This window comes from Micromys minutus (genome assembly GCF_963924665.1).
Source record: "Micromys minutus genome assembly, chromosome: 25".
NCBI classification, from domain to species: domain Eukaryota; kingdom Metazoa; phylum Chordata; class Mammalia; order Rodentia; family Muridae; genus Micromys; species Micromys minutus.
Window position 1 is genome coordinate 2,973,211 of NC_137960.1, and position 14,894 is coordinate 2,988,104.

The 14,894-nt window shown below is 50.6% G+C and overlaps 1 protein-coding gene across 17 annotated transcripts; it reads left to right on the forward strand.

Moving 5' to 3' along the window:
- The first annotated feature begins 1,814 nt into the window (after positions 1 to 1,814).
- On the forward strand, positions 1,815 to 13,947 carry BAG6 (BAG cochaperone 6). 17 transcript variants are annotated; one of them, XM_080937498.1, is made up of 26 exons: positions 1,815 to 2,057; positions 2,703 to 2,823; positions 4,905 to 5,022; positions 5,118 to 5,314; positions 5,555 to 5,608; positions 5,770 to 5,844; positions 6,823 to 7,076; positions 7,381 to 7,510; positions 7,891 to 8,088; positions 8,286 to 8,538; positions 8,724 to 8,801; positions 8,915 to 9,022; positions 9,143 to 9,255; positions 9,339 to 9,426; positions 9,940 to 10,292; positions 10,775 to 11,066; positions 11,215 to 11,384; positions 11,566 to 11,619; positions 11,738 to 11,840; positions 11,928 to 12,052; positions 12,184 to 12,330; positions 12,444 to 12,503; positions 12,608 to 12,751; positions 12,827 to 12,934; positions 13,348 to 13,494; positions 13,781 to 13,947. In XM_080937498.1, exons 2-26 carry the CDS (start codon positions 2,716 to 2,718, stop codon positions 13,874 to 13,876), a joined length of 3,573 nt encoding a protein of 1,190 aa, XP_080793624.1. In that variant the 5' UTR covers positions 1,815 to 2,057; positions 2,703 to 2,715; the 3' UTR covers positions 13,877 to 13,947. The 17 variants fall into 17 exon arrangements, with proteins under 17 accessions (XP_080793624.1, XP_080793634.1, XP_080793639.1 ...); XM_080937508.1 differs by having other exon boundaries at positions 9,342 to 9,426; XM_080937507.1 differs by lacking the exon at positions 1,815 to 2,057 and adding an exon at positions 2,070 to 2,214.
- The last annotated feature ends 947 nt before the right edge of the window (positions 13,948 to 14,894 follow it).

Genomic DNA, 14,894 nt, shown 5'->3' on the forward strand with positions numbered 1-14,894 from the left:
CTCCCTCCCTCCCTTCTTTCCTTTCTAGACAGGGTTTCACTATGTAGCTTTGGTTGTTCTGGATTCACTACGTAGGCCAGTTGTACTCAGAGATCATCTGCCTGCCTTTGTCTCCCAAGTGCGAGGATCAAAGGCTGTACCCAGCTTGGATTTCCCTTGTGGGCTTATAGTAGGGGAGCTGGTAAGAACACAGGAGGGAAAAGCTCACTGACAAACGGGTAGTAGTGAAGACATTCTTTTAGACTCTAATGGTTAATACGTGTATCCCTAGTATGAAGAGTGGGTCTAACTCCTAACTTGACTATTAGATGTGGGAACTCATGTGTAACAAGCAAACTCAGGGTAACAATGATCCAGCTTCCTGGGACAATTGTGTTAATTTCTATCTCTTTCCCCCACATCTCTGGAATGGGTAACCCATTAGTCTCAGAGGTAGTGATTTTTAAAATTTATATATTTATTATATATAAGTACACTGTAGTTGTCTTCAGACACACCAGAAGAGGGCATCGGATCTCATTACAGATGGTCGTGAGCCACCATGTGGTTGCTGGGATTTGAACTCAGGACCTCTGGAAGTGCAGTCAGTGCTCTTAACCACTGAGCCGTCACTGGAAGAACAGTCTCTCCGCTGAGCCATCTATCTAGCCCCTGAAATCTTTCTAATAAAATACTAAATACTAAATATGGTCTAGAGAAGTAGATTAGCAGTGAGGGTGTTTGGCCAAGCCAGAGGACTGCATTTTGATCCAGGTTCTCCACAGTGAAAGGGCACATTTTCCCTCATATCTCCACACTTGCGCTGTGTTGTGGTAGATGTGGGCCATATAGCTGCCCCCCCCCAAAGTATTTTAAAAAATATTTAAGTTATTTTATCACCGCAGGTGGATCTCTGTGAGTTATAGGACATTCAGACCTACACAGTGAAATCCTGTCTCGGAGGTTAAAAAAAAAAAAAAAAAAAAAAAAAAAAAAAAAAAAACCTCAAAACGTAAATATAGTCTGGTGGAGTGACACACGACCCTGCACTGAGTGTTGTTGTCGGAAACATTGTCCTTATGGGAGACAGCATATAAAAGTCTCATTATACAATGCTTACTGGAACCCTCATCAATACTGGCCATCTAAGAATACGTGGGGAAGAATGCAGAGAAACTTAGCCATCCCACCCTTTCAACTCCCATGGCGGCGGGCCTTTCAATCTTTCTCAAAATCGTGTCTTTCAATCAGATCCCCAAGGCACCCGTTTTCTATTTTTACAAGAGCTTTCTTATTTTTACAAAGCTCTTAAAAAGCAGTAGAAATGTCTCAAAAAAAAAAAAAAAGCAATAGAATGCTTAGTTATCCTTAAACACGGCAGTCCCTCGGTGCTCTCAAAGACCAATAGGGCGGCCAAAGTCTGCAAAACGTCCAAGTGGCCTAATCCCGCCAGGAACTAGAGTTGGGCACAAGCAAACCCGACCCGCGGAACGCCCCCAGCCGTCCACGAAAAAGAATGGCTTCCGGAAGAGCAGGAATGTCGGGAGGACCAGAGGTCTTGCAGAATTTTAGGTAGTTAGAATTGTGCCTGTAAATTTCTCTGTCCGTCAAGATAGGAACGTGGATTAACTAGGTGCAATCCACAGAAACCCTACAGTTTTTCTCGAGGAAGGGGCAGCATTCCACCCTGTAGTTTTTCTTCAGGCGTTTACAGTGGCCACCCCGATCGGGTAGCGCTCCGGCGCGCGCAGGGAAGAAACGCACAGAGCCGGAGGGGGGCAGGGAAATACTTAAAGTGTGCGCACGCGTAGCGCGGCTCACGCAGGCGCAGTGCGGTCCCTCGGGAGACGGCGGCGGCGGCTCCTCCGGGTGGTCGGCTCCCTCCCATCTAGGCCGGCCCCGGCCCGTCTCGCCCCCCAGAAACTCACTTTTCGGGGCTGTGGACTTTCTCATCGTGCCCCACAAAAGTAAATCGGGGGAGACTGGGAGAGCCGGAAGTACCGCCTCGAGATCCCCAAATACGATCGGGGAAACGGAAGTGGCCCTTGGTGCCTGGCTGGGGGAGACCGGAAGTGACGGTACCGTGGGGAAGTCGGGGGCGGAGCCACAGGGTGGTGGGCTGTGTATGTGTGTTTGTATGTGTTTGGCCGCGTGTTGGTTAAGTCGTGTTGCTGGAATATCGACGAAAGGCACAGTCGAAAGGAGGGGGCGGTCAGCGAGCCCGTCCAGCCTCCCGTGAGTGTCCGTGGACTTGGGTCTGTGGTGATTTAGGCGGGTTCGATTGTGGTGGCGCGCGTGCGCGAATCCACTCTTTCTGCCGAGCCTAGCGCGACCCTCCCCTCCCCCCCCCGCGTTGTCCTAGGATTTCCTGATCTCTCGGGCGCTTGCTCGGTCGCGACCGGTGATGACACTGGTCTCTGGTCGGTCTCGTGCTTGCTTCCCTGATTCCTAGCCCAACTGGCTCTCCCTATTGTGATTGGCATTGTGGAGCCCCTCCCACCTCTCGTCCTTCATCTCCCTATGCCGTCGATCTCCTACCCTTTGTGTTTCTATTCCTGTGCCCCCGAATCAAAAAGGGGGGATGAGGAGGAGAATGAATATATGTGTTTGTGTATGAGAAACTTTTAAGGAATTGGGGCGGAGATTGGGTCCAGAGTCTTCCGGGTGTATAAAATACAGTGCGACCGACAGCGGAACCCCCCACCCCCTCCGTTCTTCCTTAGAGAGCTGTAGGCCATGGAGCCGAGTGATGGTGCCAGTAGCGCCATGGAGGAGCCCGACAGCCTGGAGGTACTGGTGAAGACCCTGGACTCTCAGACTCGGACTTTTATTGTGGGGGCCCAGGTGAGACACCAGTACTTTGTAGAGATGACACGCCTTTTGCACATTTGTCTTGTGAAGGATGAGCCTGATTTTCTTGTCATTGACTCTTTTGTCCCTTACTGGATAGGAGGTCTGATGATGTTCCTATTGAGTGAGGAGGTGTGGTTACTGTCTAGTGAAGCTGATTTTGTTTAGCCTGTCCTTACCTGGACAGAACTCAGTGAAGAGGGAAGTACAGAGGAGGGATCTATGCCTGTTCTGTGCAGTCCCTAGCCCAAAGGGACAAGCATGGTTCTGGTCTGGCACCAGACACAATGGGGGAGGGAGGCATCAGATAATATGATGTGTCACAAGTACCTCAGACATGTATGGTGTGTGTTCTTTTTTAAACAGATTGTTCACAGGTTGGTACTATTTTTGTAGCTTCTGTACACCGTGAAGTGGAATTGCCAATAGCGGAGGCCTAATTAGAGTCTTGAGCTTAGTGCAGTTTGGCCACAGTTATCTTTTTTGTTTTTCCTGCATAATTCTTTGAAACACCATCATGAGCAGGTCATTTCGTGTTTTTTTCTAAAGAAGATTTAATGTGATAGTTAATTCTGCCTTTTACCAGGAGTTACTTGTCTTTCTGGGAGGTGGGGACAGTATCTCACACAGCCCAGACTGACTTTGGCCTCTGACCATTTTGCTGTTGTCGTCTATGTGTTAGGATTATAGGCACTGTGATACAGGATTGTAGATGTATTACATCTGACATGGTTTGTCTGTGTGTGTGCGCGTGTGTAAGGGAGGGTCTTACATAGTTAAATGTCTTAGACCTGATGGTCTTGGAACTCATGATCCTCCTGTCTCTGCTTTCCAAGGTGTTGGGGTTTCAGGTGTGTGCTGTTACTGTTTTTGTTTTGTTTGCTTTTCCTCCCCTTCTCTTCCCTTATTTGTGTGTGTGTGTGTGTGTGTGTGTGTGTGTGTGTGTAGTTCTGCTGGGCATTGAACCTTGGACTTAGCACAGAGTACTTACTACTGGATGGTATATAACTGTGTGTTTCTGTCTGATCTTCTTAGTTATCTTTCCAGACCCTGGTTTCCAACCGTGTATTACTTAACATTGGTGATGATGGTTCTTTTGGGATGTGTGTACTTTCAATTTTCTTTAAGAGCTTTTATCTGGAAATAGATATGTGCACCTCAGGTCAGAAGAGCATATCAAATCCTGCAACCTGTGGCTTTTTCCTCTTGTGGAAGTTAGGAAATTGTAGTCCCTACTCTGTTACAGATGGTCGTGAACTACTGTGGGTGCTAGGAATAGACACTACACGGGCAGCACTGAGCCCTCTTTCCAGCCCCTCAGTTGTGTTTAAAGCCAAGGCTCCACTGTAGTCATGGCTGGCCTGCTGGTCGGATCGCCTGCCTTTGCTTCCTGGAGGTTAGAGAGTTTCTGCTATAGTCCCCGTCTGTGTTTAGCCTTGAGATTCCAGCCATGAACTCCTACTAATGTTTTAACTTAGAAAAGGATCACTACTATTTCTAGACAGTAAGCCAAGAAGGAGAAAGGGAGAGCTCTTTGGCTTCTTTCAAGTAAGATTTAGTTTTATTTATTTATTGTTGTTATTTGGATTTTTTTTTGTTAGTTTTAAGACAATCTCTACATAGCTCTGGCTATTGTAGAACTCACTGTGTAAACCAGGCTGGCCTCAAAACTTAGAAGAGATCCACCTGCCTCTGCCCCTCAAATGCTGGAGGAATTCACCACCATGTTCCACTTATTTTTAATTATGTGTTGGTACAAACGCTCATAGAAGCCAGAGACACTGGGTTTCCTAGAGCTGTATTTACCAGTAGTTGTGAGCTGCTGCCCAGTCTGAGTGCTGGGACTTGAACTGGAGACCTGCAAGATCAGTATGAGCTTTTAACCACCAAGCCATTTCCCCAGCCTGACTCCCCCCCCCCCTTTTTTTTTTCTTTTTGGACTCAATGAATATTGGGCCGTTGATAGAGTTAGCTAGTGAGACCGTCTGATTTTGATGTCGGGCATCTGAAATCAGGTACCCTCCCTCTTCATTCTTTCTCTCACTTTCTGATAACTTGCATTCATCTCCTTGCAGATGAATGTAAAGGAGTTTAAGGAACACATAGCTGCCTCTGTCAGCATCCCTTCTGAGAAACAACGGCTCATCTACCAGGGCCGGGTTCTGCAAGATGATAAGAAGCTCCAGGAATACAGTAAGGGGCCAGGGGCTGTTGAGGTTAAGGCTACTATCCAGAGGCCTCATTTTTACATACTTAAAAGGTTTGCTGTATATCCCTTTTTTCTGCAGATGTTGGGGGAAAGGTTATCCACCTGGTGGAAAGGGCTCCTCCTCAGACTCAGCTTCCTTCTGGAGCATCTTCTGGGACAGGCTCTGCCTCAGCTACTCATGGCGGGGCACCCCTGCCTGGCACTCGGGGCCCTGGGGCCTCTGTTCATGACCGGAATGCCAACAGCTATGTCATGGTTGGAACCTTCAATCTTCCTGTGAGCCTGTGTTTCTTACATGGGAGGGTTTTGTTGGGAAGAGTAGTTTGGGTTTTGGTAGCTGCAGGGAGCTTGGAAGATAGGTGTCTTGAGAGATTGCACTGGGTTTGAAAAGCACTCTGACCTAATCTGGCCTCAGCTTTTGAAGAAAGAAGGGTAGGGCTATAGGAAAGGACTTGGTAGTGTGAAGGTTTTAGTATGTGGCTTCTCCCAGAGCAACTTCCCTTGCCCTTTCCCCAGAGTGACGGCTCTGCTGTGGATGTTCACATCAACATGGAACAGGCCCCAATTCAGGTATTGAGGGGCCTGGGAGGGTCAGGGAAGGGGATCTGGGAGAAGGAGGCCATGAGTTGGGGGAGGACCTGGCTGAGGAGATGCCTGGGAACTGGGTTAGTATGTTGTGGAGCTCATGACTTTGTCTCAGACCTGCAGTGAACATCTTTCTTGTCTTATAGAGTGAGCCCCGGGTACGGCTAGTGATGGCGCAGCACATGATTAGGGACATACAGACCTTACTGTCCCGGATGGAGGTGAGTGGGCAAGTCTGGTAGGCTGGAGTTTATTCTGTGTTACTCCCCTCTCCTCTCATGGTTTTACAATAACATTCCTGGCAACGTGCACATTGACTGTAGGAGTCTGCTGCCTTCCTAGCCTGGGGATGTCTATGCAGTTCTTTTAGGCAGAGATCATGTCCTTGTGAGACTGTCTCGTTACTGCCAGTCTGCATGTTTCAGCTTCTCAAGTGAGACTTACGGGTGTATGCAACTGTTCTGTGCTGCTGCTGATCCTCCCAGCCCCCAGTGTGTGAAGAGTTCATCTCAAACTTGCCAGATGATGTCATAGACGTCCTTCACTTGAAGTAGCCATTATTCTCTCCCCCCCCCCTTTTTAAATTACACTGTTCTGAGCTGTCCTTGAACTCACAGTGCCTCCTAGCCCCTCTTCTCAAAGTGCCGCTAGTATAGTTGTGAGGACCGTGTGCGGCTGCATGCTGCAATTCCTAAGTTTCCTCCTTTTTTTGTTTTTGTTTGGTTGTTAGTTGGTTGATTGGTTTGATTTTGAGACAGGGTTTCTCTGTGTGGCCCTGGCTATCCAGGAGGAACTCACTGTAGATGAGGCTGGCCTTGAACACACAAAGATCTGCCTGCCTCTGCCTCCTGAGTGCTGGGACTGGGATTAAAGTTGTGTGCTGCTGCACCCAGCACTTTTTAACTGTCTTGTTAGTTTAGGGGCATCCTAACTGTTCAGTTTGGGGGTATCCTAATTGTTCAGTTTTGGGGTACCCTACTTTTGTCAGTTGTGTTATAGTTTCATCCTGTGACCATTTCCTCTCTTTATGGAAATTAGTAGAGCACTTCCTTACTCTGTAAACATTGTAGATACTAACTGTGCATCCAGCATCTGCTTTCGGGGAGCCAGATCCACTCTTGACTTCTTTGATCTGTATAAACCTCAACAGGGGTAATAATATTCCTCCTTTGGTTTCCTGACTCTTCTTCCACCCTCAGTGTCGAGGGGGAACCCAAGCCCAGGCCAGTCAGCCACCTCCGCAGACACCAACTGTGGCCTCAGAGACAGTAGCTTTGAACTCACAAACATCAGAACCAGTTGAAAGTGAAGCTCCTCCTCGAGAACCCATGGAGTCAGAAGAGATGGAGGAACGCCCCCCAACACAGCCTCCAGAGCTCCCGCCCTCTGGCCCAGCTCCAGCAGGCCCAGCTCCAGCAGGCCCAGCACCCGCACCAGAGACAAATGCGCCCAAGTGAGAGATGCAGGGAACCTTTGGGGACTTGGAGGGAGGTTGGTCATGGTGTAGTGCAAAGACTAGGACGGGTATAAGGAGAGGAGAGTGGTTGCTAGGGATGGGTGTTACAGTTGTAGTACTGTGGGGTCAGATGATCTTGGATGCCCCTGGAGCTGTGGTTTGCAGAGGCCGTGTCCAGGTAGAGCTCCTTTGCATAGGACTGTGCTGGGAGATGGGAGCGCTTTGCTTTCTCCTCTCAGCCCTGGGGGATGAGAGGGGTCTCTGAGGACAGCCTCCACTCAATGCCCTGGTGTCTCCACAGCCACCCTTCCCCTGCAGAGCACGTGGAGGTACTCCAGGAGCTTCAGCGCCTGCAGCGTCGTCTTCAGCCCTTCCTGCAGCGCTACTGTGAGGTCCTGGGTGCTGCTGCCACTACAGATTACAACAACAATGTGAGCCTTTTAATGGCTTCCCTCCCAGTACCCCAGAGCAACAGGCTGGGGTGCAGAGCCCTTCACTGTCCACAGTATTAGCACAGGGTCCTTCTCAGTAGGAGCGTAGGACAGTCCTTCTGTGTTGGGAATGGTAACAGTTTGTATCTATTGTGTCCTTTGGAAATGTGCAGAATAAAAAGAATTCTAGGTAGTTGCTTTAACTTTTGCCACGTTTTATAGAAAATTCCATATGTGTATTGAATAGAATTTATTTGAAATTTTTCTTGGGTTCATGCAGAAGCTTCCAAAGACAGAGGACATGGCATGGTTTCAGAAGACTGAAACCTTGTCATCTCTGTTCTTAATTTTATGCTTTTCTGGTTTTGACATGGGCACAGCATGAGGGCCGTGAGGAAGACCAGAGACTGATCAACTTGGTGGGGGAGAGCCTGCGGCTACTGGGCAACACTTTCGTGGCTCTGTCTGATCTGCGCTGCAATCTAGCCTGTGCACCACCACGGCACCTGCATGTGGTGAGGCCTATGTCTCACTACACAACTCCCATGGTGCTCCAGCAGGCAGCCATTCCCATTCAGGTGGGTGCAGGGAGCATGGCTGGAGGGAGAACGGGGTGTGGGACAATAGGATGACCCACATGGCTGCTGGGGGGCTAGAGAGCAAGAAGCCTGGGGACAGCTGTGGTGATGAAGCTGCGGAGTCTTTAGAGGTGACTCTGGGCACTGGATCAGGCTCTCGTGTTGCTTATCTATCTGCCTGCCCGTCTGTCTTGCAGATCAATGTGGGGACTACTGTGACCATGACAGGCAATGGGGCTCGGCCTCCACCGGCTCCCGGTGCGGAGGCAGCAACCCCAGGTTCTGGCCAGGCCTCATCCCTTCCTCCATCTTCTACCACTGTTGATTCATCAACTGAAGGAGCTCCCCCACCGGGGCCAGCACCTCCGCCAGCCACCAGCCACCCACGGGTTATCCGGATCTCCCACCAGAGTGTGGAACCTGTGGTCATGATGCACATGAACATCCAAGGTGAGCTAGGAAAAGGGTTTCAAGAACAGGAAGGGCTTTAGCCTTGGGTTTGTATGAAGGGAACCCAGCCTCCCTGGTGCCATGGGGAAAGGGCAGGGTTTTAGAGGCATGAAGGGTGGATGGAACAGGAGAAAAAAGCAGGCCTTGGCCCCACATTATTACATTTTTCTGTTTTTCTTGCTCAGATTCTGGAGCACAGCCTGGTGGTGTGCCAAGTGCTCCCACTGGTCCCCTGGGACCTCCTGGCCATGGACAGACCCTGGGTAAGAACGGCGTTATCAGTGTAGGCTGAGAGCTCTGGGTAGGAAAAGGGGTAGGGCTGAGTGGGTGGGTTGAAGGGGTCCAGGTTCAAGGTTACATCAGACCCACCCCCCAGGCTCCACCCTCATCCAGCTGCCCTCCCTGCCCCCTGAGTTCATGCACGCCGTCGCCCACCAGATCACTCATCAGGCCATGGTGGCAGCTGTTGCCTCCGCGGCCGCAGGTAATGACCTGGAAGGGGAGGACTGGGAGGTGGGGCGTAGTTCATGGTGGTGGGTGTTGTCTGTTGGCAGGCAAGGACTGAACCCTCAGCTCTCTTTGCTCTCTTTTTTGCTACACACAGGACAGCAGGTGCCCGGCTTCCCAACAGCGCCGACTCGGGTGGTGATTGCCCGGCCCACCCCTCCACAGGCTCGGCCATCCCATCCCGGGGGACCTCCAGTCTCTGGAGCTCTGGTGAGCAAGGGTTGGGGGAAGTCCCAGTGGGGAGATTCTGGTGGATTGTTGAAAGGACAAGCCTGACTCCTCCTGTCCCCCAGCAGGGTGCTGGACTGGGTACAAACACTTCATTGGCCCAGATGGTGAGCGGCCTTGTGGGGCAGCTCCTTATGCAGCCTGTTCTTGTGGGTGAGTCTTGCTCTTCCCTAGCTCAAACTTTAGGTATTTCCAGCTGCCACTGGGTATGACAGTCCCTGGGAGGTGGGACTGGAGGACAGCTGAGTTCAAGAATATCCTCAGCTATAGACTTAACTTTTTTTTTCAAGATTTATTTATTTACTTAATGTGAATACACCGTCTGTCTTCAGACACACAGGAAGAGGGCATTGGATCCCATGATGGATGGTTGGTTGTGAGCCACCATGTGGTTACTGGGAACTGAACTCGGGACCTCTGGAAGAGCTGTCAGTGCTCCTAACCACTGAGCCATCTCTCCAGCCCTAGACTTAACTGTTAAGTTAGCCTGGGACAATAAGATTTTGGGACAAAGGAGCATCCATGCAGCTTGATGGCCCTTCCTGTCCAGCTCACTGGTTACACCCAGTCCCTTAGAATATTGTTTTCCTGCTGGAAAGATGAGATGGGAATAGGCAGCTAGAATATGGCGCTTGTTCACGTTGCACTCTTCTTGGTTCCTGACAGCTCAGGGGACTCCAGGAATGGCTCAGGCCCAGGCCCAGGCTCAGGCCCAGGCTCAGGCCCAGGCCCAGGCCCAGGCCTCTGCCCCGGCCCCAGCTCCAGCTCCAACTCCTGCCACTGCTTCAGCTAGTGCTGGCACTACCAACACAGCTACCACAGCTGGCCCTGCTCCTGGGGGTCCTGCCCAGCCTCCACCTCCTCAGCCCTCTGCAGCCGATCTTCAGTTCTCTCAGCTCCTGGGAAATCTGCTGGGGCCTGCAGGGCCAGGGGCGGGGCCAGGCATGGCTTCTCCCACCATCACTGTGGCCATGCCTGGTGTTCCTGCTTTTCTCCAGGGCATGACTGACTTTTTGCAGGTGAGTGGCTGTACTCTCCTTTTTGTCCCCAGGCCAGAAGAACAGTGGTATTCTGTTGTCATCCTGTAGCTGCTGAGTGACAGCTCTGAGAGATGATTGTGCTGAGCCAACAGCCAGTGCTGTCACCACTCTGGTGTGGCTTGTTCATTCAGAGGTCAGAGCTGGCTTTTGCTGATCTTGCAGAGGACCTGGGTTTGATTCTTAGCACCCACGTGGTGGTTTACAGCTATCTATAGCTCCAGTTCCAGGGGACTCGAGACACTCTTTTATGATCCCTGTGGGAACCAGGCACACACATTTCACAGACATACAGGAAGGGAAAATGCCTAAACACAATACAGTGATAAAACAGATCTTTGTTTTTAAAGTCAAGATCAGAATCTAGCTCTCTCCCCTTCTTACAAGCCTGTTGTTTGTGTCTGAGGTGTAGTTTTATATTCTCAATCCTGTGGTCTTTGTCTTCTATTCTTAATTTCTTCTAGGCATCACAGGCTGCCCCTCCACCCCCTCCACCTCCTCCACCCCCACCTCCTGCCCCAGAGCAGCAGACCACACCTACACCAGGGTCCCCTTCTGGTGGAACAGCAAGTCCTGGAGGCTTAGGTCCTGAGAGTTTACCGCCAGAGTTTTTCACGTCAGTGGTGCAGGGTGTGCTCAGCTCCCTCCTGGGCTCCTTGGGGGCTCGCGCTGGCAGCAGTGAGAGTATCGCTGCCTTCATCCAACGCCTCAGTGGATCCAGCAACATCTTTGAGCCTGGGGCTGATGGCGCCCTTGGTAAGCAGAATGTGGGTGTTATAGTTTGAAGAAACAGCCGCCTGGGGAGGTAGTGGCCATTCTTTACTAGTAAAATGGGATTAGCCGATGGTGTCTGGGGCTAGGCAAGCAGGTGAAGGTAATTGCTCACTTCTACCCCTTTCCCTAGGATTCTTTGGAGCTCTGCTGTCTCTTCTGTGCCAGAATTTTTCCATGGTGGATGTGGTGATGCTTCTCCATGGCCATTTCCAGCCACTGCAGCGGCTCCAGCCGCAGCTGCGATCTTTCTTCCACCAGCACTACCTGGGTGGCCAGGAGCCCACTCCTAACAACATCCGGGTAGGTGAAAGTCCAGACCCCAGAGGTTTCTTCCTTCCCGCCTCTATTCTTTAATCCTGACTGCCTGCCTGCCTGTCAGTCAGTGAAAGCTAAGCTTCAGCCCAAGCCTTGGAGTTGTAGGGGGTAGGAGTAAGGCTCTTGAAGGCTGTAGGCTAAACCTGACCTGTGATGTTCCCTACAGATGGCCACCCACACTTTGGTCACTGGGCTGGAAGAGTATGTGCGGGAGAGCTTTGTGAGTGTCCTTTGTATATTTCCTTCCTGTGGGCTTGGGTAGGAAGCAGGGTTGTGTCCTTGCTGCCTCTGCCTTTCTCATCTTAAAGTACTGAAGTTCCTGGTGTGTCTCGTCTCAGTCTTTGGTGCAGGTTCAGCCAGGTGTGGATATCATCCGGACAAATTTAGAATTTCTCCAAGAGCAATTTAACAGCATTGCTGCTCATGTGCTGCACTGTACAGGTCAGGCCGGGGGCCAGCCAAGTATAGGTAGAGTACTGTCCAGGCAGGACTGCCAGGGTCATGTGCCCTCTCACGTCCTCCCCACAGACAGTGGATTTGGAGCCCGGCTGCTGGAGCTGTGTAACCAGGGCCTGTTTGAGTGCTTGGCTCTGAACCTGCACTGCTTGGGGGGACAGCAAATGGAACTTGCTGCTGTCATCAATGGCCGAATTGTAAGTACCACCCAGTTATTATATCCTGTGGGCTCTAATTTTCTTTTTCAAACACTAGCTGTTGCCCTCGATGTAATAGATTGCAAAAGCAGGTTGGGAGTTATATGGTCAATGTGCTTTCTGACCCTCAGCGTCGCATGTCTCGTGGGGTGAACCCGTCCTTGGTGAGCTGGCTGACCACTATGATGGGGCTCAGGCTTCAGGTGGTCTTGGAGCACATGCCTGTGGGTCCCGACGCCATCCTCAGATATGTTCGCAGAATTGGTGATCCTCCTCAGGTAAGGGACCTGATAGGGTGTGGTGTTGGGATGCCAGGAAACTGGAGAGATGGGACTTACCTGACCCCTCCCACCACAGTCCCTTATATTTATTTCCTTGACCAATATCACAGGCACTTCCTGAAGAGCCAATGGAAGTTCAGGGAGCAGAGAGAACTTCTCCAGAACCTCAGGTACCACTTGAGAAGCTAAATAATGTGGAGTAGATGGCTGGAAGAAAGGGTGCTTGGGAGCAAAGAACTCTGAAGTCTGGACCTTTCTGTTATATTCCTTCCAGAGAGAAAATGCGTCCCCAGCCCCTGGAACAACAGCGGAAGAAGCCATGTCCCGAGGTCCACCCCCTGCTCCTGAAGGAGGTTCCCGAGATGAACAGGACGGAGCTTCAGCTGATGCAGAGCCCTGGGCAGCTGCAGTCCCTCCTGTAAGTGGCAGGAGGTGATCCCAGTGGGTTAAAGAGCTGTAAGGTGGGAATTATGTCAAATCCTTTCCTCCCCAGGAATGGGTCCCTATTATCCAGCAGGACATTCAGAGCCAGCGGAAGGTGAAACCTCAGCCGCCCCTGAGTGATGCCTACCTCAGTGGCATGCCTGCCAAGAGACGAAAGGTTGGTCTCTTTGCTGTGGATGTCTCTCTATCCAGTACCCTTGTTGAGCTAGAGGCTTTTGCTTGCTAGTTCAGTCTCGTCTAGTTAGGAAGCCTGTTTGTGAGTCAGGCTTGATCATAATTGGAACATTGGTTTATGGGCCTTCACCGTACTGTTTTCTGGCAGTTCTGGTTCCTCAGCTGTGTGATCTCCCAAGTGATTAGGTGTGTAAGGTGGGCTTTGCCTTGAAGAGTAGCTAGCTCTGGATCCCAGGTCATTTGACCTGCTGGTGCCTTCTTTACTGTCAGAACCATGTGCAGGCTGTTCCTTGCCCTATACTAGTACAGACACTGGTTAACTAATGGAAAGGGTGAACTGGGTGGTGGCACTGGGTCTGATGTTGATCCCCTTTTCCCTCTCAACCTGTCCCCCAGACAATGCAGGGTGAGGGCCCCCAGCTGCTACTCTCAGAGGCAGTGAGCCGGGCAGCTAAGGCAGCCGGAGCTCGGCCCCTGACAAGCCCCGAGAGCCTGAGCCGGGACCTGGAGGCACCAGAGGTTCAGGAGAGCTACAGGCAGCAGGTGCCCCCACTTTGCAGCAGAATAGGGATGGTCTACTGGGAGGGGTTGGGCCAGGTTCCTGCTTCCCTGGATCTATTCAGAGATGAATTGGTAGTGTGGGGACTGCCCATTGATGGTCAGTCTTCCTTGTGGCATTTGGGAAGGCTTAGCGATCTTATATTGGGCTTGCCAGCATGGCTGGTGGGGAAAGTATTTCCCAAGGGTTGGTCTTTATGCTTCTGGGATCATAGGTTTAAACTAGGGCTCCTCTGGCCTATTTAGACCTATGTTTGTTTTCTCTTTCTAGCTCCGGTCTGATATTCAAAAACGACTGCAGGAGGATCCCAACTACAGCCCCCAGCGCTTCCCTAATGCCCATCGGGCATTTGCTGATGACCCCTAGCTTTCTCACCTGGGGAACATTTCCCCTCTTCCTTCACAGTATTTAAGAAATAAAAGTCGGATTTTCCTGGCTCCTTTGTCTCTTTACACGTGTGCCATCCTCATACCTACCAGTGTTTTGAGTTTAAAAATGGTCAGTTGAAGCTTAAACTCTGCTGCCCTGTATCAGCCCTAAGACCCCCCCTCACTGGTTGCACCTGGTCTCTGGAACCTTAAAGGCCCAATGATTGAGCCCCGGTGAAAATCAAGAACATGGGAGGCCATATAGTACCGTGGTGGTTTGAGTGAAATGGCCCCATAAGTGCTGGCACTATTTAGGACTGTGTGGCCTTTGAGTGTCATTTGGGGGGGGGGGGGGACTTTGAGGTTTCAGAAGCAAGTCTGTTGTCTTCAGATGCAGACGCACAAAGCTAGGCTCCTAATACCATGGTGACAATGGACTTGCCAATCCCAATTAAATGCTTTTATGAGTGGCTGTCCTCTTCACAGCGATAGAAACCCTTACTAGGTCAGAACCTAATGCCTATTCCTGATAGACCTATGATTGAAGAAAAGCATACTGGCTTAGGAAAGCAGCTGAATGCATTGATTCAATGGGCCACGCTAGGAGCATGAAACTGGTTGTGAAGGTCATTTCAATTGTGGGGGTCAGGGTTTAGTAGGTAGTCTATAGACCATTCTTATACTGAAAAGTGTGGCTTTCTCCCCTTGTTTTAAATAACAAAACTGAAGACTCAGCTTTGAATAAAATCTTTCCCATCTAAGCTCCCCAAAAAGTAGGCACATTTTCAAGGACAAATTTAAAGCAGTGAAGGAAACCACAGAAAGTTGGTAATGTGACTTATGGTATCTCCTTCAGCACGGAGGCCTACATAGGCTATTGTGAGGCTATGAAAATGGGGACCCCAAAATCCTGGTGATGCCAGAGCTAAGGGAATGAAGAGACAGGTGAGGAAACAGAACTAGCCTGAGGAGTGTGTTGCTAGCAGCAAGCTGAGTGGAGTAGTTTGGAGCTAGCT